Genomic DNA, 22,038 nt, shown 5'->3' on the forward strand with positions numbered 1-22,038 from the left:
GCAGGAACATAGCAAACTGTGTGTCTACTTAGTTACTGCTGAGGGAGACCAACACAGAGTTAAACAGAGAGGGTTACACTTTGTAGGGAATTTCCAAAAGAAATACTTTTACTCTCCATAGTAATGAACACAAAACTTGCACCTGTCAAAGCTCCAGATACTGGAACTTCATACCAGAGTATCTGCTGAATGCTACAGAAAACCTCAGCTGACCCTGAGCTCCAACCTGGGAGCTTGTTACCACAGCAGGGTAATGTGCACCAGCCAGAGCTGGGAACTGTGGCATCACCAAGTGCCACTCCACCATTTCATCAAACCCTCCTCTTCTGCCAGACCACCATGGCTAGCAACGTGCTCAGAGTGTGAGACTTAGGTGTAAACTCATCAAAGTTGTGATTTCACATTATAGACTCAGCTGCAGCACAAAGAGCTAATAAAACTGCTTTATTTTAACTATAATTCAGCATCCTCTAATGACTCCAATACCCACAGAACTGGTATGAAACCTTCTGCTCTGGGTTTTTTTTCCCCACTCAACTCCAAGCATCCTAAGCAATGGCACTTCCAGGTGGTAAGAGCAGGAAAACTTCTTTTTAAAACTAAGGCTGGTCTCAAGTTCATTAATTCAGTGTCAAGAGTTAATAAATCTGCAGGAAGCTGAAGTGGAACGACCTGTGACACCCTCCTTACCTGGGATTCTCATCTGGTTTTGGAGGTGAACTTATGGTTTATTACAAGTCACAAGAAAATCATAGGATGGTTTGGGTGGGAAGGGACCTTAAAGACCATCAGGTTCCAACCCCCCTGCCATGGGCAGGGACACCTCCCAGCAGCCCAGGCTGCTCCAAGCCCCATCCAACCTGCCCTTCAACACCCCCAGGGATGGGGCAGCCACAGCATCTCTGGGCAACCCAGAACAGTGTCTCACCACCCTCACAGTGAACAATTTCCACCTAATGTCTAAAAATGCCAAAGGAACCTCATCCAACAGAGATTCCTGCATCTTGCTGGACATCTTACCGATTTTCTCTGGCTCATCCGGGCCTGTTCCAGCAATGCAGCTGCTCTCTAATCCATACGTTGGATCCACCTTCCCAGAGGCTCTTGCTGCTTCCTGTACTTTCTTGACATGAGCTTCCACCAGCTCCAGGGGCACCTCTTCTCGGACTCGAGAGAACTCCTCTGTTAGCAAACACACACAATCCCACATCGTGAGGGTTTCATGGCAAATGAAACGTCAGGATTTTCTCTGCTCAGTGCGTTGGTAAATCTTGTGACAAAATTAAATTCCCCAGTATGCGAGTTCCTTCTTTCCCCAAGTAGGTAGATCATTTTCTCTCTCAAATGTGGTAGGAAAGCTTCTCTCCCCAGTTATATAGAATTGTTTTGTACATGGAAAAAATCACAGAATCAAATTGTTTGGGCTGGAAAAGCCCTTTAGATTGTGGAGTCCACCCATTCCCCCAGCCCTGCCAAGGCCACCCCTGCCCCATGTCCCTCAGCACCATCTCCAGGGCTTGGAAACCCCTCCAGGGATGGGGACTCCCCCCCTGCCCTGGGCAGCCTGGGCCAGGCCCTGACAACCCTTGGCAGGCAGGAATTGTTCCCCAGATCCAACCTCCACCTCCCCTGGCACAACTTGAGGCCGGTTCCTCTTGTCCTATTGTTTGTTAGTTGAATAAGGACAAAAGTGAAAGGAACTCCCTCATCTGGTTTCTCAGAGGTCAATGTAACTGTGGCAGATTATTTCACACCAGCTGAATATTGATGTTGATCACTGTGTTTCAATCTTTTGACACTCATTGGACTTTAAGAGCTCTTCCAACTTGCCTGCACCCTGGCAGTCTCGGTACCAAGACAGCACCAGGAGGTACCAGCAGACCTGCTTTCTCTACACACATCCATTTGTTTTCACAACTTATTACCCACATCCTGAAGAAACTCACAGAATGGTTTGGGTTGGAAGGGACTTTTAAAGACCAACTCCACCAAGAGTCAATTTTAAGACTAACAGAGAGCAGAGCCATAGAGAAGAGCTGTAACCAAACTGCAGGGTGGAGGCCATACCTAAGGCAGCCTTTGCTGCAGCTGATGCCACCCGGGGATCCACCACCGAGGCCAGGAAGGCAACAGTGCTCATCACGGGGTTGCCAGACTGGCTGAAAGGCACAGGCTGGTAAGCCAGGGGGCCCAGAGATGCATCTGAGTTCTCCAAGTAAGGGTCTTCAATGGGGAGCCTCAGGAAATGGAGAATGCACTCGTCCTGGGTGCGGCTCCCGACGTGCTCCGAGACTTTGTTCCAGTCATCTTTGTACATCTCCAGAGCCTGCAAAAGAGGAAAAGCCTTGTACCTACATTGACTGCTCTGGGGGAAAAAAAAATTAAATCAATTATGCAGAGATTTTCAATGTTAGTTATTTTGCTGGTGGAACAATAAATTTGGATCAGACAAGCATTTAAAATCCTGTTTTTTCTGGTAGCAAAATTATTCTGTAGAACAAATATGAACATCTCACTGGGACATCAGTTAGATTTCAACTGCAGGGATCAACACGTGAGTTTTATGCTGTTACTAAATCAAAAAATTGCCCTAAGATTTGGGATTTGCTTGTAACATTTGCATACTTAAGTGTTTCCTCATTTTGCTTCCACATGAAAAGCTTTACAGGGAAGTAAGTTTGCTTATCCTACCAAGTCTTACCAATGCTTTTAATTCCTGTAACTTCTCCCTCTGAGGGCACTCATGTTCTTACACTTGTATTTCAACACCCTGAGCTCTCTGGGGCAGGAACAGGATTTTATCACACATACACACTCTAGAATCATAGGATGGTTAAGGTTGCAAGGGACCTTAACAATGGTATCACCTGGGAGGGTGAAGTCCAGTTTTTAGATCCAACAAGTGTTAAATGAAAGAGAATCAAACCAACTTATCAGGGAAAAATATATTCTATGCCATGAAGCCAGACAAGTTCAGTTCTCTAGCAACTCTTAACCAGTCTGATTTTTGTTAATCAGTCAGGTTAACAAACCATCATTATGTAGCTAAGCCACCTGGCAAAGTAAGAACTTCCAGGTTGGATTAAATATTTCACAATTCAGACTTACAGTTGTTTCTCAGCTGATTTAAGTAGAAGTTTCAACAACATAATTTAATGACAATGAGCTACTGAAGCCATAGAGCAGACTTTCAGAACCATTTAGGCTGGAAAAAATCTTTAAGATCACCCAGCCAAACAGTCCCTGCACTGTTTTTTTTTAGAAAAAACTAACAAATTAGCACTGAAAAAAGACAAAGTGGGAGCCTACAAGAATATTACTTCTTAAGAAGCTTTTCTTTCCTGAAAACTCCCTCTGTTATTGGCTGCTGTCCAAGTGCTCAGATAAGAGCTGAACTGTTAACTTTCACATTACTGACATGATTAATGGTTCAATCACCTAGAAAAAGAAATAGCAGCTTGATTTCTTGGTTAAGTATGTTCAATTTAAAATAGGGACAGGCAATTCAAAGGCATATCAAAAGCCTTCTGAGAATAATATTATTAGAGGCCTGAGCAAGGGTGGTAAACACCTTCTTGTTTATGGGAGCTGCAGATCTCAGGTTCATTTTTAGGTTTAACCCAGTTGGCTGAGAAGCCAAGCTGCTTTTTAGTCAGACACCACTTACCCCACACCAAACATACAGGTAACTGGTGCCTGCAAGTCAGCAGGGAGTTAGCAAGGACTGGGGGAAGGGGAAGAACAGTTTGAAGTCAGTGTTACCAGGCTGCTTGGAGGAGCCCCTCCTTCCTGAGCTGCTGATCACCAGGCAGGCTGCCTTGGGCTTTCAGGCACCTGTCTGCAGCTGTACTCCATGTCAGAAGCCACACAAACCCTCCTCCTCCCTAATTGCTCATGACAACCCAGTTTCCCTAAATAAGCAGGATGTCCATTCAAGCCTGGATGTTCAGAACAAATGAAGTGAATGGCTTTTCAATACTTGAAGGCTGAAATCAACCTTGGGGTATCACGCCAAGACTCACTGAACTTTCCACATGCACCACCTTTCATAGCAGAATTCAGAGCAAACAGGCTACTCAGCTGCATTGTATCTGTCAGACATCATGAGGAGGATCCACCCAACCTGTCTCAGTTGGGCACAAAAGTACACAAAGTTAATACACTGGATGTTCCTGCAGAGATCCTAGTGACAAGCAGAAGATAGAAACTGTGCCAGCATGTGTTGAGTTCCCTGACCTGGGAAGGGACATTACCACAAAACAAGTTACTATATATATCAGGGTTGATATATATTTGCCTGCAGGACTACACATAAACCAATCTTTTTCATCAAGACTAAAATATTTCTTAAAAAATCCAGGATTCCTGAACATACTGTTTTCTTCACAGCAGCTCTCTGCAGGAACAGTCCTGGTGTTTTTGCAGCTAAAAAACACAAGGTATGAGGATTCTTCAGAGAAAAGTAATCAGCCTGAACAGGACTCTGGCATGTCGTGGATGTTAGAGGTGAGCTGGGGAAAAAAACCAAGCTGAGTAACATTTCCAAAGATGTGGAAATAGACTAACTAAAAGGACAGATGACTTAGGGCCAGGAGTGTTAAAAGATCCAGCAGGCACTGAAAAAAAATAATGAATCAGCAATCTCTTCTCCTGAGTAACAAGCAACAGGACAAAGCAAAAATGGTCTCGAGTTGATCTCAATCTAAACCAGGGGAGGTTTAGATTGGATATTAGAAGAAAATTTGTCACTGAAAGGCTGCCCAGGGAGGTGGCTGAATCACCACCCCTGGGGGTGTTTAAAAGCCCTGTAGATGTGGTGCTGGATCTGGGTTAGCTGTGGGCTGGGGACAGGTGGGCTAATGGTTGGACTCGATGATCTTAAAGGTCTTTTCCAACTAGAATGGTTCTGTGGTTCTGTGAAGCAAAGGCCAAGCTGCCTGCAGTGGGTGAGGCTTTTTAGCCCCCTGCTCTGAAAGTGATTTAAGCTTTACCCGGCTCAAGGTTGAAGTTTCTCTCTCTCAAACTGCTTAAACCAGATGGGGAGGAGGGAATAAACCCAGTGTACCTTCAGATACACTGGCTGGAGAGAATAGAGTCTTTTGAGGGAACCTTCCCCCAAAACACTGTGTAGTACTGGGCAAGTACCAGAACATGGGAACACTGTGCTCCAGCTGGATGTGGATGGAAAGAACAATACGGGAACTGTTGAAGACCACGAGCTGGAGAACATGAAGGGCTTTGAAAGCTCAATGGAAAGAGTAATTTGGTTCAGGAATGAGCCAAGGACAGTCAGGTCCCCAACTGCTTGTGAGCCCTTCTCCTGACCTCTGTCTGATCTTGCTCGAGTGCTTAAAGAAATGAGGAACTGCTCAGTTCACCAGGTCACACTCACGGGGACATATTCATTCAACATGCAACCTTCATTTCACTTTCCCCAACACATCCCAGTCTCTAAGTTGTGTGTCACTGTCGATCCATTTTTAATCACAGCAGCATATTAGATCAGCTTTGCTCCTCGTGCCCATGCAGGGTTGTTATTTTCTGCTCATTCTCCTTCATTGCTTGTTATTTTTCTGCCAGACAAACTAGCTCTCACAATAGTTGTCCTGACTATAAATAGCTGAAAATGCACTTAACTGTGCAAGAATAGTGCTCTGTGGAGATACAGAGGAGGTCTGGCAGGGAAGATGATTCTGGGAGGGAACCAGTATTTCCTCCCCCCAGTTTATTCAGTCAACAGGCGGAAGGACAATAATTATTTTAAGATAAGATGTATTCGTTGGAACTTCACTGCATATATATTTGCCCAAAGCTACCCTGAGGATTTAATTGGACTGAGCTGGCTTGTTAGAGCTGTGTTACTTATGCTTGAACTGATGTACTCTTTACTGATTTATTCATAGGTTAAATCCACAAAGAATGAAGAACATCATTAATTTAAACTCACTTTAAATATAATTTCTATCTCAAGATACAGGATTTTTTGTTTTGCTTTCTTAAAACAAGAATGTGTCATCTGGACTATTTAATCAGGCTACTACTTGCTATGTATGACTATAAGCTACAAGCATAAAAAAGAATGGATTTTAAATAATAATACTAGTAAGCAAAGAAGAGACCAGTCTTGTTTCTCCACACAAGAATGTCACTGCAGACATTCTGGCTGTTTTCACCCTATAAGCAAGATTCTTCTACATGTCAATAGAAAAATATTGGTTAGACACTGTGTAACAACCTAAGATTAAAAAAAAGCCCCAAATACCTATTTTGGCTGTTGGATGAACACACTTCCCATCTGTGAAGGCTGAACCCAAGTACAGTGCTGGTGAGACACTGTCTAGCTCAGAAAAGCAGCCCCACACAGAGGCTGAGTATTGTTCAGCTCCATCCACATCCATTGTCCATGCTCTTCCTTTTGAAATTAACTTTTCAATGGGTTTACTGACACATGTACAGACACAAAGCCAGAACAATCACACAACTGCAGCCTGGTTTAAGCTGTCCAAGGGAAAGCAAACACACCAAAAAACCCCAAACTGGAATTTTTATCTCAGAACTCTGAATTACATTAAAAAAATAACCAAGCACCCAACCTCTACATCAGAAAACATTCCTGTAAAAGGAGGGTAGGGAAATGGTAATTTCTTTAAAGGAAGTGGCAGCACATTAATTATTTCAGGCCACTAAGACTCTTCTTCTGAAAAAAAGACTGTGGGAAAACAATGCTACCCTGATGGCAGCAGAACCTGCTTCTGGAGTGCACCTCATGGGATGGTCTTCATCCTAGGCTGGAACTCCAAGAGACCAGACAATTACCATGTGGTTTAAGAGCATCAAATTAAGCAATCTGGGGACAAAGGCTGGATTCTAGTGTGCTAACAGTTCTCTGACCTGATTTCTACAGTGCCAATGTGATTTGAGTCACCTCATACGTATTTCTTGTAGGCTTCTGGAAAAAGCTTCAAGAACACACCAAGTGCAGCCATGTGGCAGAAGGAATGGGAAGCTGGATGGGATCAGAGAGCTACCAAATAAAGAGCTTCCCTTCTTAGTGGCAGGAGACAGGAAACGGCCTCAACTGTTTCTTAACAATTTAATCTTAAAGATGAGCTGTTTCCCTAACATGCTGTGGCTTAGCCAGGAACCTCTGAAGTTTATCAGAATTTCAAAGGATTTCTTTGTGGCAGGCAAACCATTACCTGAAGGACATTTATTTCATGCTATTAGTAACTTCTTTCAAGGATAAGATGTCTCTGCACTGCAAGATCTGCTCCTGAGTTTATTCAAGCATCCTAAATCAGAACCAAACCCTAAAGCACATGAAGCCCCTCTAGTGCACAGATGTTACCACCATCTCTTTTTTTGTCTTAACATTCCTGTAGCCATGACAGCTGAAGGAAGAGCTTTGCTTTGGAGGGAGTTTCTGAGTTGTACCAACTCAAAAGCCACAGCCACAACTGAAAGGCAGCCCTGCACACACAGCTGCTCAACCACCCCAGCAGATTGTTTCCACTATAAACTCTGCTTCACTACTCCAGCTTCGGTAAAAGCAAGCATGTTGTTGCCACCTAACTCCACCTGGAAAGATCCACATGTAGGGGTTTTTTTAAAGCATGTAACATCCTGTGTGTTTTGGATTCCCAGCCCTTGGTTTTGCCCTCATGAACTTACCTCTAAGAGCAGCAGAGTCTCTTGTTCCGTCCATTCTCTTCCAGCACTTGCACCTTTACTCTACAAAAGATAGGAAGGGATAAAAAGTGAAATTCAGGTCTTTTTGCACTGACCTTTATCGAATAAAACATTAAGGGGAAGATTCTGTTACTTAATCCTCTCAAACATGTACCTTTCACAGCCCTCCTCCTCCCTGGTTACATTGCACAGCAGTTCACTTCCCACGATTTGCTCATGCAGGTGAGGCCTGCAGGTGAGCACATTCCTGCACTCTCCCCAGAGGCTGGGGCTCACAGATCCCACCTTCCCAACACAGCTGGGAGAACCTTCAACTCCTCTTTTCTGCCAAGCCAAAGCCAAGTGATTTACTACCCTCTTCTCCTGGCCATCTCTGCTTGCACACACAGCAAAGAGGATTCTCCTAAATAGTAAGAGCCCTCTGGAGTGCTGGCACATTCTGGTCAGCTTGACTTTGGCCAGTAAAATGAAGACAAGAAGAGAGCAGTAAAGTAAACTTACTACAGCTCACACCACAGGACAGCAAGAGCCAATGGACACGACAGAGTTTTATCCGGCTCCCCTGGAGCCCAAGGAAGCAATGGTGCCCACCAGATTCAGGCTCACCTGGGGTTCTCTCAGCTTAAAGGGCACTTTTCTCACAGCAGTGTGGTGCTAACGTCAACATAAACTTACCCCTCTAACCTCTGCTTTCAAGGCAGGCAGACTGGGCTGTGTGAGGTGGCCGAAAATAATAAAAAATAGAGTTCACCTAAAAGCAGTGACTCAGTTTAAAAATAAGTATCTTTATAAATGAGATAAGCCACCTGGAAAGAGAGAGTAATTACAAGAAGATAATCTGCATATGAAGGGACACAGCTCTGGGGATGGTGTGACAGCCACACCTTGCTGTGCTCTCCCCTGTTCTTTTCACAGCTCAATTTCTTGATTACACCTTGGAACGTGTCTCAGACAGCACGTTGTTAGCACTTTGTAGAGACTTGGGTTCTGTTTGTGTGTGGGACAGGAGAGCAGACTTCAGTGCTGGAGGACACAGAATGATGTGGAGCTGTTGTAGGGAGTCCAGAGGCCCTGGAGATGCTGGGAGGGCTGGAGCAGCTCTGCTCTGGAGCCAGGCTGGGAGAGTTGGGGTGTCCAGCCTGGAGAAGAGAAGGCTCCAGGGAGACCTTAGAGCACCTTCCAGTGCTTGAAGGGGCTCCAGGAAAGCTGGGGAGGGGCTTGGGACAAGGGCAGGGAGGGATGGGAGCAGGGGGAAGGGTTTCCAGCGTCCAGAGGGAGCTGGAGCTGAGATGGGAGGGAGAAATTGTGTGCTGTGAGGGTGGGGAGAGCCTGGCCCAGGTTGCCCAGGGAAGCTGTGGCTGCCCCATCCCTGGCAGTGTTGAAGGGCAGGTTGGATGGGGCTTGGAGCAGCCTGGGCTGCTGGGAGGTGTCCCTGCCCATGGCAGGGGGTTGGAACTAGATTATTTTTAAAGGTCCTTCCCAACCCAAACCATCCTGTGATTTAGGACAAGTAAATCTATCCTATATCAAGATGCATTTCAAATAGATCATCAACCCACAGAGAACTTTAATCAAAGTGAGTCACCCAGCAGCTGATCAGCTCTCAGCGACTGCCACACAAAGCAAAAATGGAAATGAACTCTTGGCAAACAGATCTGCTCAAGTTCATTGGGCTAGATGCTTGTAAACAGAACTCAAGTCTAGAACCAGTAAAGACTTATGAATTTGGTGAATATTTATACTTCCCTAAACTAAGTGAAAAAGTCACTCCCATAAAAAGTGATATGGAATAAGCCTTTATAAATAAAATCCTGATCTCTTGTGGTTTGGTTTTGTTGTTTGTTTGTTGTTTGGGTTTTTTTTTTTAAAAAAAACCAAAACAGTTAATCTGATTTCTTAGTACAATGAACACTGTACTTAGAGCAACCAATTACACAGAATTAGCCTGGTATCAGCCCAAAAGAGGCTCTAATCAGCACAGCACTGCAGATGTCTAGACCCAAGGCTGTGCTGAAGCAGTGAACTGGTATTTCTGCAGTAGCTCCAAGCACACACACTGGTATCAGGCAGCAGGAGGAGTTAAAAGGCAACAGGTTGTGGAGTTATTGACAAAGGTGGCTCAGAACTGCAACTACACAGATACAGCACCCTACTAAATCATGCCCTGCAAAGGTATTGGGACACTTTTTGTTATCAAGCAACTTCCTAGTCTGGAAAACCCTGCTCACACTTGGAAAGCAGCACAGTTAAAGGCCCTGTGCTGAAGGTCTCAGTTTCTGTCTTGAATTATTGGACAGTCTGTTGATTCTGAACCATTCAGGTGAAATACACAATCAAGTAACAACAGTTCAGGGTCTGAAGACTTACAGAACTGACCAGCCTGGGAGAGCTGCACGGCTCTACTTCCACTCCCAACACAACCCTAAGTGAGGAATCTCAACATCCCACACTGAGACAGAAAACATCTCAAACAGGAACATAAGAGCAACATATGTTGTCTCAAAGTCATCTACTGGAGGACACTCGAGGAAGAGACCTTAAGAGAAGGCTCAGAATAAAAAACCCCCACGTGCTTGCCTTTGCTAAAGTCTTCTTTGAGTAAATGTCCGTGCGAAGGCCAAAGTTCTGCAGGTCAGTAGGCTTCTCTTTGTTTTTCTCAGGAAAACTCAGCATCTGCTGAGCAGCTGGAATCTGCAAGCAAACGTTACAAGAGAAAGGTGAGAGGGGCAGGAATTCAAAGTTATCTAAGGTTTTCAGACCCATGCTAAGCAGAACAGGGACTGAGCAAATAAGCTGAACACAAATCTACAGGGGTGGCTGGAGATAAGGTCACTGGCACACAACATCAGCAGATTTGTTTTGGAGATTCCAACTACTGGAAACTCTCAACCTAGAGGGACAAAAGAAGTGATTATTTAGGCAAATAACAGAGGAATTGTTCAGGAGGTGCAGGGAACCTAGAGGCAAGACAAACTCCTGCTGGGGGGAGCTGGGGACCCACCTGCGGAGTGCGGATGTGGAGAGGCATGAGCCCCGAGGGGGTGTCAGCCAGGACGTTGAAGTGGGGGGTAGGGGGAGGTCCCATGGCCATGGGGCGACTTTCTGGATCCACCTGGTAGTTAATGAGACCCCACTGCTCCAGAAAAGCATGTACTCTGTGAAACAACACAACAGATCAAGACCTTGAGAACGAAAGCCTCGCCTGACGCTGCAGGAAGGAGAAGGCAAGGGAAGGAGTTTGCATTTCTGGATCAAGCACACATCCAGAATCTTCTCTAGTCCCTCACTGAGCACAAATGGCAAAATAAATCAAGCGGCACGAGCTTTGTGCAGACCTGACTGCACTTCAGATTGTTGCAGAAAACAAAACATGGCATCCTTGGCTATAGTGTAAGAGGAAATGACCTAATTAAGGACACAGGCAAAGCAAAGCTGGGGCTGCCCGCACGGAACCACTTGCAGACAATGTGTGGATGGTGAGGGCTGCACAGCCACTCACTTCCTTCCCTCATCTATGTGTGGAGGGTGAGGGCTGCCCAGCCACTCACTTCCTTCCCTCATCTATGTGTGGAGGGTGAGGGCTGCCCAGCCACTCACTTCCTTCCCTCATCTATGTGTGGAGGGTGAGGGCTGCCCAGCCACTCACTTCCTTCCCTCATCTATGTGTGGAGGGTGAGGGCTGCCCAGCCACTCACTTCCTTCCCTCATCTATGTGTGGAGGGTGAGGGCTGCCCAGCCACTCACTTCCTTCCCTCATCTATGTGTGGAGGGTGAGGGCTGCCCAGCCACTCACTTCCTTCCCTCATCTATGTGTGGATGGTGAGGGCTGCACAGCCACTCACTTCCTTCCCTCATCTATCTGCAGCTGCTCTTTCCTGAAGGGACACTGAAGCTCCTAACTTCCAGGGCTCTGCTGTGCCTCACAGCCTGACACTGGAGAAACAGAAACCTGGCAAAACTCAGCTGTCAAACTGGGATTTTGTAAAAGTGGAAGCAGTGGCTGCAAGGGGCTGGAAAAGGCTTTTACCTCATGACAGCACACACGTCCCCAGTCAGGTTCCTCCTGCAGGCAGTGCTGGTCAGGTACTCCTGCGGGTTCAGGCGGTAGGTGTCAATCATGAAGTTGCGGTAAGCCAGGTATCTGGAAGACAAGTGGGAAGCAGCTCCTGCACCCTGACACTGACAAGGTCAGAATGTGCATTTTCACAGAAACGTTTGGGTTGGGAAAGACCTTCAAGATCATGGAGTCCAACCATTCCCCCAGCCCTGCCCCATGTCCCTCAGCACCATCTCCAGGGCTTGGAAACCCCTCCAGGGATGGGGACTCCCCCCCTGCCCTGGGCAGCCTGGGCCAGGCCCTGACAACCCTTGCCAGGCAGGAATTGTTCCCCAGATCCAACCTCAGCCTCCCCTGGCACAACTTGAGGCTGGTTCCTCTTGCCCCATCTCTTGTTACTGTCTGAGGATCATAGAATCCCAGATTGGGATTCACTTTTTCCAAACACCTGCTATACTGGCAAGCAAACACAAACAGGCAAGTTTTATTGATGAAAACCAAAAGCAGCAGGTAAGTAGATTTTTATATACTGAATACAACCCTTTTCTTCCAGGCTGCGCCATTCTGGATTCATGGATCCATGCATCCTGGAATTGCAGATCACACAAATAGTTGCTGCAGTTCGGTCACCAACTAACATAGTTTGTAGTAGTACAACAACTACTAGCTGCTGAGAAAAATAATGGGGTCTGGTCTCCACGTGGAAACAGGCACATGATCCCTCTGGGAGCCTGGAAGGGAAGAAGCTGCCATCTCTCACACTGTGGGCAAAAGCACCTTAACCAAAAAGTCATACAGAGATAGAACATCAATGCCTTTCACAGGCAAGACCTGCAAATACACATTCCTGCCCAAATCTTTATTCTGACCAAATTATATATAAAACTTCTAGGAAAAAAGAAATTATGGGACTAGGTATTGGGCTCCTCTATGCTGAATGCTTGGTGGGCAAGAAACAAAGGAGCATCTTCCATAGAGGATCATTCAGGAACATTTCTGAATGCTCCTGAAGGGAACTGCTCAAGAACAGGTACTTGGAAGTGGTCCTGGCTGAATAAATTAGTTAAATATTTTTTAGTTAAGGTCACATTATCAGATGAAGAGAGAAGCCTAAGACAGAAACATCCCAGAAGTTTATCCTGCAGGGAGTCTGTGACAATGACAGGACCCATCAGCTAGAACTTGTCAACAGTGAGAAAGAGAAGCCAACTAGTATTTACTTAACGTTCCTTTTAAGACAGAAACCACCCCCCAGGCACCACTGTCACAAGAGTGAATCTGTGTGAGCTTTTAAACATGGTATTTTGTTTGGCCTGGAAATGGAGCTGGAGGGAAGATATTTCCATTCAGTAGGATGTTTCTCTTATTTAAAAAGAAAACACAAAGCCAAGACCTCATGCTGCTCCTGCAAGCCCTAAAAGGCAACAGAAATACTTCTCTAGGACAATATCAGGATTGGGAGGGGTCTCTCACTGGCTTCACTTGTGGGCAACAACCAGTAGCATCTCAGAGGGGAGTATCAGGAAACCTCATGTTTTGATGTCAACTGAAAAAGGAAGCTTGGGATTACAAGTGATGAGTACATCAAGGGCCAGGATGAAGCACAGGCAATTCTTTTCACCAACAAATGTCTGCAGCCTTGGACACTAAGCCCTAGAAATCCCAAACCAAAAAAAAACACTGAAGAGTAAAACTGATGGAGCAGAGCTAGTGTCAACTCCATTCTGGATCAAATACATTCTGGAATCACTATGATGCAGCTGTAGTTCCCTCTGCAACTCACACATGTAGAGGAGCTGTGAGTAAAGACTGCAGACTGAAAATCCTTCCTGGTGCCAGGGACCTCAGGAGGCCTCTCAGCCAATCTCCTACTCAGACCATGGTCAGCACTGAAAACATTCAGCAGACCAGGCTGCTTCGGGCAGAACATTCCCAGTTTCCCAGGGCCCCATCCCAGTGCTTTGCCTTCAATACTGAGCCTGGATCCACCTCAATAACCTCCTTGGGCACTGGGCAACTACTTTAAGGTCTCCCAACTCTTCTCTTCTGCAGGCTGAAAAAGTTTCTAATTTCTATCTCAAGACTGGATCAGAATCCTCACAAAATATCCACCATGCCTGAGGAGAGGAGATGGAAGCACCAGAACCCTCTCTGAAGTCTGCCTCCTGTGCCTGCTGGCAGGGCAGGGTGGTATCACCACTATTATTTGCACTAGGAAGGAACTGTTGAAGGAATGTTCTGGATGCAATAATCAGCTTTGCTGATGTTAAAGCAATGTCCTGAGAAGACATCTCAAGTGCTTCATTTAGCAGTTAATTGAAAAAAAAATATCAGTTTAAAATCCCCACAAGATGCTTTTTGACTCGACCAGGATGTGACACCAAGATAAAGCAACCACAAGCTCAGCTCCACTCTCCCAGTTAACAAGCATGCAATGGTGAGCAAATTGATGGTTGGGGTTTTGGTTTTGTGAGCTCTCAGGGTTTAGGATTATAATTTTGATCAAAAACCTGATGCTGAACCATCTTCCCTTAATCACCTTTCAAGACTGGTTGGAATAACGTCACGTACTGTTAGCACAGAGAATTCTCAGAGGAGGGAGATGTGCTTTTACCAACCCAAGGAGCCCTGCAGCAGATTCTCAAGATAAGCATTTGATACAAAACCAGCAGCTTATCCCCCTGCATTGCTAAGTCAGATCACAAGTTCATCATTTGAGGTATGAAAAAACCTGCAACACCTCAACACGATAATCAGCTTTTTGAACATTTTGTCGTGAACAGCTTCAGGGAAGGCATTTAAACTGGGTGTGTTTAATTTTGAATTAAGAACACTTAAGTTCTGCAGTAGACCCCAAATCCCCCAAGGAAATGAGAGAGGTACAAACTAGATCTAAACTCAGAGAGAACCCCACCAAGATTTAACAGGCACGTCCAGGATTAAAAAGTCACTAGAGGGTTTGGAACAGCTAAATAAAAATATTTTGCTTCTTGCAATGCCCAACTCCAGCCCTCTGATTTAAATCAGGCCACCTAAGACTTGAAAACAGGGTTAAGATCTCAGGCCTGTGAAGATTCATTTTCTGACCCTCACCTGCACTTTCAGAATTACCAATCAGCTGCTCAGGGAAGCATGAAATCAAGACAGAGAACCGTGCAAAATCCACTGCTCAGCCTGACGCAGCCCCTGCTCAGTGCCCAGGGCTGGCAGACACAGCTCCTCAGGCCCACAAGCCCAGCATGGCACGAGGTGGCCAGCAGGGTGCCCAGTGGCATCCTGGCTTGTACCAGGAATGGTGTGGCCAGCAGGAGCAGGGAGGTGATTCTCCTCCTGTGCTCAGCACTGGGCAGGCCTCACCCCGAGCACTGGGTGCAGCTCTGGGCCCCTCACTGCAGGAAGGACATTGAGGTGCTGGGGCAGGTCCAGGGGAGACAACAGGGCTGGGAAGGGACTGGAGGGAAAGTCTGATGAGGAGAGGCTGAGGGAGCTGGTGTTGCTCAGCCTGGAGAAGAGGAGACTCAGGGGGGACCTTCTCACTCTCTGCAACCACCTGAAGGGAGGTTGTGCTCAGGTGGGGTTGGGCTCCTTTTCCAGGCAACCAGCAACAAGGCAAAAGGGCCTGGCCTGAAGCTGCTCCAGGGGAGGTTTAGGTGGGATATCAGGAAGCACTTCCTCATGGAAAGGGTGATCAGACATTGGGATGGACTGCCCAGGGAAGTGGTGGAGGCACCATCCCTGGAGGTGTTCAGGGAAAGGCTGGAGGTGGCACTTAGTGCCATGGTCTGGAGATGTGGTGGTGTTGGTCATAGGCTGGACTTGATGATTTTAAAGGTCTTTTTCCAGCCTTGGTGATTCTGAGAGAGAGAAAAATAAGCAAGGCTGTTAAGTTTCTACAGCATCACCGAGTTCTTCAGACATCCCAGAAAGATGATCATGTTTTGTACCACATAAAGTTCAAGATCTGGTGGCAGTACTACTTGGGAGAAACTAGTTTTATTTTTCCTGGATAAGCACTACTAAGTACTACTTTGACATTTGAAGTTTTACCTCTTCTACAATAATGCCAGCGTTATCAAACCAGAAGTGGTTGCACAGGTGCTCTCTCCTTCCTTCATGCCCCTACAGACAGTATCTGCTTCACACATGCAGAGCTGAAGTGACCTCAAGCTCATGAAGCTGGAGTCTCCTTCACCTCTCTAACATGACTTTATTCACCTGCTTTACTTACATTTCTGGAGTCTTGGACTTATTTTTTCCATTGAAGAATTCAGGAAGAGCACGACGTTCAATCACATGAATGCTGTAACACACACAATTCAGATGCTCAGTAACAAACAATCTTGGAGTGTTCTACACAACTTCAAATGACTATTTTGAGGGACAACCAGCTTTTATGGAGTATATTTAGAAGATGGGACTGCAAAGAAGTGCTCTGAGTGCAAGCCCAAAGTTGGATCCACAGCTATTACTGGAGCTCACAAGTTAGGCAGGACACAGACTGGCTTTAAGAATGTAGCTACTACCTCTCTGGTTAGCTGGGAAAATAAAATCCAATGTATGGATATTTGGAGCAACTAAGCAATGTCTTCAAAATAATTCTTCCCCTTTGAACATCCCAGGAAGAAACATAGAGCAAAATCTGACCATGTATGGAAGAGCAGAACTATTGACACAAGGTGCTCTGGAGTATATGAAATGAGGGAAGGCAAAGATCCCAGCAAACTCAGCTTCAGTTATTTGACAGATATACTGGTACTTTTTTCCTTCCATAGCTGTTCCAGGTAGTTTCATTTAAGCTTAAATGGTCTTTCAGTAGAATTTTCCACTCTGCAAGTACTAACAGCCTGACAATGTAAATAGCACTACTGAAACATATGAAATTATATTCTCATATTTATTCTCAAAACACCTAAATAAAGGCTTGGAGGAAGTGATTATTTTAAGACGAGTAAGGAAACTCAGTCCTGAAATGTTTAATGACAGATGACTTCATCACCAACAAATGAACAAGATCATTTTTTGTTCTCCATAGTATATGATATAAGAGGGTTTTCACTGCAAAGCAAAATTACCAAGTCAACAGTCAGTGTATATGGAGCTTCATTAGTGGATTCACTCCTTTCTTTTAAGATCTTACTGTGCAAATTGAGGCACCTGAGACTTAACCCACCTATTGCCAAGTGAGGAAACAGCTCCAAGGATAAAAGAGATTTTTACTTTAAAAAAAGTATCAGAAATGCAGGGTTTGTTTGAATAGTTTAAGATAGAACCTTGCAGAGGGGCACACACTTCATGCAAGCCAGAATCTGGAGAACCACAGTGGCCCTTTAAGAATTAGTACCTTTTAAGGAAACACAGAAAAAATATTTTTAAAAATAATCCTCCTTTCTCCTATATGTTCAGCATTTAATCTACCATGTAATTGTCCTTTCATGCTGACACTGCTCACTCTTAACTTCTCACTCCTGGGAAAATACTCAAACCTGAAGATGAAGATTAACCAATTAATTGTTCAGATTTTAGTAACAAACAAATTACAGAGTTCTTGAAGTGATGTTGCCTAAAGCATTTGAGATCACACTGAGACTGAATTGAGCATTTAATAAAATTTATCTTCTTACTAGAAAATTAATTCTAGCAAGGAATATTCTAAACCAGCCATTTAGAAAACATTTTGAGAGGAGTAGATTAGAATTATTCTTCAGCTTGCTTTTAATGAGCTGTGACTGGACACATTAAAGAAGTATTTGCAGTTTGAGGGGGCTGCAGACAGTGGATGTTTATATGTTCACACAACCCAAGGAGCATTTGCTGGCACAGCAACAGCAGTAACACCTGCAGGCTGAGGTGGGACCTGTGCCCTCTGGTTCTCCAGGACACAAAAACCTCCCTCTGAAGGGAAAAGCAGTGCTGAGAGACAGCAAACTCTCAGTCTCACACCTGTGCTGTTACTTCAGCTTCAAATCCCAATCAGCTCAATGGGCTGTTTCTGGAGCACTAGAGCCCACAAAATCTAAGGTTCTTTTCCCACCATCCTGCTACCTTGAAGATGACCACTGTTCCCCCACAGGGATGGTTCAAGGTTGCCATTTGCAAGGTCAGAACAGGTACACCTGATGCAATGTGGGGTTTATTCTCTTTCTTCAGACTTCATTAGTCTTTCTGCTCATGCTGATCTGTTTCTCAGGTTGAGCTCTCAGAACATCACTAGAACCATTGCTGCTGCCACAAATGCACCAACCAGGAGTTTTCAACCAACCATTGTCACCAGTCACTCCCAACAGGCAACTGGCACCTTGTGACAAAACTTCATTGTCATAATTTTCTCAGTAGGGCAGTATGTTTGTCCCTTCAAGTTACAAGCAAGGAGCTGAAGCACAGACTGCAGATGTGCCCACCTTTAGAGCAAATCTCAATTAAAATCCCAGAATCGTTTGGGTTGAAAAAGCCCTTTGAGTCCAACTGTTCCCCCAGCCCTGCCAAGGCCACCCCTGCCCCATGTCCCTCAGCACTATCTCCAGGCCTTGGAAACCCCTCCAGGGATGGGGCCTCCCCCCCTGCCCTGGGCAGCCTGTCCATCAAGCCATACCAAGTGTCCTTTCCTGATCTCCAGCAGATCAGAGCTCTGGATCTCCTTCTGAAGTGCACCAGTGGGGAACTTTGTTCTGTGTGCCTAACAGACCTACACCTCCAGCTCTTCCCCACACCTAGAAATTCAGCCTGTGTGATCCTTGGTTGTTCTGCTTCCAGGATCATCTCAAAGTGGGAGAGCCAAGGGACTGAGAAAGCAGATGGTTCTATTTATGGAAATTTAGGTCAACTCAGGCCACTAGCACAGACATGGGCTGAGCCACCAGCTCCAGGTAACAACATTGGCCAGAGCTGGTAAATGAACCAACCCTTACACTGACAGCTCAGATCCCACCTTAATTCACTAGGGTAAAAAGTTCTCCACTTCTGGACGTTGCACAGGAATCCTAACACTCAGGTGTCACAACAGAGCTCTTTTAGATTCCAGCCTGAATAATGTCTCAGCTTCTAAAGCAAGGATGAAACACCAGTTCACATGAGAGCCCTTCCAGCCAACTGCCCCCAGTTTGTGTTTTAAAAAAGCACTAGGTAGGAGTTTAACTTCAGAACGACTTTCCCAATTATTTGCTTCTCTTCCCACACCACAAAAGCCCAAGTATGCAGAGAACATTAGGATGACTATAGGGAGCTTTATGGCCTTAGCACACCACAATCTCTGACCCCACTGAGGACTCCAAAATGAAACAAGGATCCTCCCTGTTATCATCAATGACGTCCTCAAAGTCAAGATCTGAAGCAAAATAACAAGCCAGCAGCTTTCAGAAGTAGATACAAACACAGAAAGATCATTACAAGGACTAGAAAGTAGGTAAGAGAGAGGAATAATAAAATCAGTGTAAAGCAAAAAACTGTCTGAAGATCTGTGCTGTCTGAAATTCTCTTCCTCTTTCCCAATCTCTGAAAACTCAGAAGTCAGCTCAGAAAGATTCTGAAATGGAAAAGATGTACCATACATGGGAACCAGGCCTAAGCAAGAAGTCACCTCTTTCACCTCTCAGCTTGACTCGTAAGAAACAACCACCCAAACTCAAATCTTCCCCCACTTCCAAATGACTCCCTTACCAGTTGTAGTCAAACCAAGATGCGTAGCTGGGAATAATGATGTGGTTGGTTTGTTCTGTGACATTATCTTCACCTGGATCAATTGACCGACTCTGATCACCTTTGTTGGGATCTTCATCTTCCTGTTCCAGGGACAGAACACAACAATTAGCAGGTTGCAAGAGACATAACTAACAACTCTCAGGCAGCACAAACTTAGTCAAAACCAAGTGCTTCCCAATCCTGTGCAGATTAAACTTAATTTAGTGAAATCTCTGCTCAGTGAGGAAAATCTCAGGGACCAGAGAAAGTGTGATCTGTGTTCCTGAAAATATGGAAGGCAGCACAAGGCCAGAAGGTTCTACTGAGCCTGCCCCCAAATCCCAGGGACACACTCAGTTCTGCAGCACACTGCACCCCTGGGTAATGCATCCAGCACAAACCCTGAGCACCTGGTGAGCTGTCAGCCTGACTCTTGCTGCCATGTCCAGTTACTGACACTGCAGCAGTTTGTAATATTGTCTAAGACAGGTTGTATTTTTTGCCTCTCTTCCCCCATGAACCTTCTTGTTCCTCAATATTACAGGAAATCAGATTCCTTGGTTCTGGTTTCACTGGAAGACACTTGTCAGCAGTAATAGTGTATGCAGAACCATGTCTCATTACTCTAAATTTTTGCTTGGATAAAGTCACTTTGATCAGTCTTCAAGCTGGTCTTGGGTATTTCCTGCAAATAGGAGATACTAAGTTCAACTTGTAACTCCATGTCCCTGTACCTGCTTCCACTCAGATGGAGAACAGACCCATGAGTTTGCTCCTATAGGGTTGTGAAAACATCAGTGAGCAAGATTTTAAGATTTCCAAGAAGAGGGACAAGTCCAAGGTTACTTTCTGTTGCTTCCCAGCAGAAGCCTCCTGTGTACACAAGATGTTCTGCAACTGGAGTTCCAGCACATGCTCATCTCCTTATTCCAACAGGTAAAGGGCACAGAGGGGGTCAGGACACTGACCCCAGGTGCTGTTTGAAAAGACTGTAGGCAACTCAACATTAAATGGTTTTCTTCACCTAAATTACTACTCCAGACACATTTCAGAAAAACAACAGACTGTTAAAAATAGCTGAGCCCCTAAAGCAAGTCTAAAAGAATCACTGGTGTCAATGACAACTCTGTGGAGGGAATAAATTCCCCCCAGAACAAGGTATCCTTCTAAGTCTATTTAGTGATCTGACAACAGCTATTCAGAAAAGTTCTTCCTCTCCTCATCCCCTCAACTTCTAATACCCTTCTCCTCAAAATACATTCACTAAACACAGGAACAGACCACATCCCAAAAACCCACTTCAGCCTAGGACATAAAAGTAAACCTCTTCCAAACTAAACATGGAACAAATGCTAAAGCTCCTGCATGAGTCCCACAACTCCAGGTCATTCTCCACCCAGAGATGGAGAAGTGACACTGAAAATCCTGGACTGCCCTACTGTCATGTTCCTTCCCAGTTAGTTCCCTAACTTGGAAACCTAAGAAAGGTGTTTTGGGGATTTCAGTTTGTGCACCTGTAACCCAGGTACCCAACTCGCTGCTCCCCAGGCCGATACCTCTGCCTAAAACCTAAAAGAAAGGCTACTCCCTAGCCAGTGGTTTGCATACCTAGAGTTGTCTTCTCCCTGTTTTAAAACCTGAGAAAGGATTTCTGAGCACTTCTGAAAACACATCTAGAGATTGGGTGTATGAACTGAAATAGGGTAAAACTAGAAGTAGGTCAATGTGGAGAGAAAGATTTTCTTCATGATGTTATAGCCAAGCCCAGCTTTGTGTCTGTGCAGGAGAGCAGCTCAGAGCCTCACTGAGATGTGAGCTCCTCTGACCTGTCTGATCAGGCAGCCCTCTTCTTCTAGGCAAGCTGTTAAAAATAGTGCCTGGCACACCAACAATGGAATTAAATACAGAAACTACTCCTGTGACTCTATTAAAACTAGGAGGAAGCCTTCCTGGGGTTTAGATTTAGCCCTGAAATCTAAAGAAGCAGCATAAACTCTGAATGATTTTGCATCTGAAAAATGCTCCTTCAACAATGCATCTGTCTCCTCATTCTCGTTTCTGCTACACTGGACTTAACATAAATCATCTCCAAGTACTTGCAGAATCTTTATAACAGCAAAACAACATTCCCACCAGTGACTAAATGAATCTTATGTCTCAGCTGAAAATCATTACACAATGGGTTACTGAAGGTGAGATGAAGATCTCAGCTTGTACCTAACTCAGCAAGAAATGGCTACTGTTACCTTTCCTCCAGTTGCCACAGTCTCCTCATCCTGTTCATCTGAAAGGTAAAAATATTAAGAATTAAACTAAATGAAACTAATTGAAGTGTCTGATTATTCATAAGCCTTGGAACTGCTTAACTGGAAAGGGTATTTAATTTCTTTTAGGAGGGCAGTGAGGAAGAAAGCAAAGGTACAGCAGTCTCCACCTCATGCAGACACTCAGCTACCCCAGGTCAGGGAACAGAAGTAAGAATAGAGAGGAAGGATAATCAACATTTTTCCACACTTAGGAACCCACACCCCCTCACTGCCTCTCCCAGTGCTCTAGTGTAGCCTTGTGTAAGAGGATACAGGACACTCATTTATCTCTCTTATGTCAAAGGCTCAGCA

At 45.2% G+C, this 22,038-nt stretch overlaps 1 protein-coding gene across 1 annotated transcript in view; it reads right to left on the reverse strand.

Moving 5' to 3' along the window:
- SMARCC1 (SWI/SNF related, matrix associated, actin dependent regulator of chromatin, subfamily c, member 1) overlaps positions 1 to 22,038 on the reverse strand; it is an 85,661-nt gene that overhangs the window by 37,389 nt on the left and 26,234 nt on the right. Inside the window, exons 12-20 of the mRNA XM_010008543.1 lie at positions 21,667 to 21,704; positions 19,400 to 19,521; positions 15,975 to 16,046; positions 11,717 to 11,830; positions 10,691 to 10,844; positions 10,267 to 10,380; positions 7,672 to 7,731; positions 2,068 to 2,326; positions 1,021 to 1,182 (exon numbers count right to left, since the gene is read on the reverse strand). Of these exons, the coding sequence (XP_010006845.1) occupies positions 1,021 to 1,182; positions 2,068 to 2,326; positions 7,672 to 7,731; positions 10,267 to 10,380; positions 10,691 to 10,844; positions 11,717 to 11,830; positions 15,975 to 16,046; positions 19,400 to 19,521; positions 21,667 to 21,704 (1,095 nt within the window). The remainder of the gene's footprint in view (positions 1 to 1,020; positions 1,183 to 2,067; positions 2,327 to 7,671; positions 7,732 to 10,266; positions 10,381 to 10,690; positions 10,845 to 11,716; positions 11,831 to 15,974; positions 16,047 to 19,399; positions 19,522 to 21,666; positions 21,705 to 22,038) is intronic.

Source organism: Chaetura pelagica, unplaced genomic scaffold, assembly GCF_000747805.2.
Source record: "Chaetura pelagica isolate M959 unplaced genomic scaffold, ChaPel_1.0 scaffold612, whole genome shotgun sequence".
Lineage (NCBI taxonomy): Eukaryota > Metazoa > Chordata > Aves > Apodiformes > Apodidae > Chaetura > Chaetura pelagica.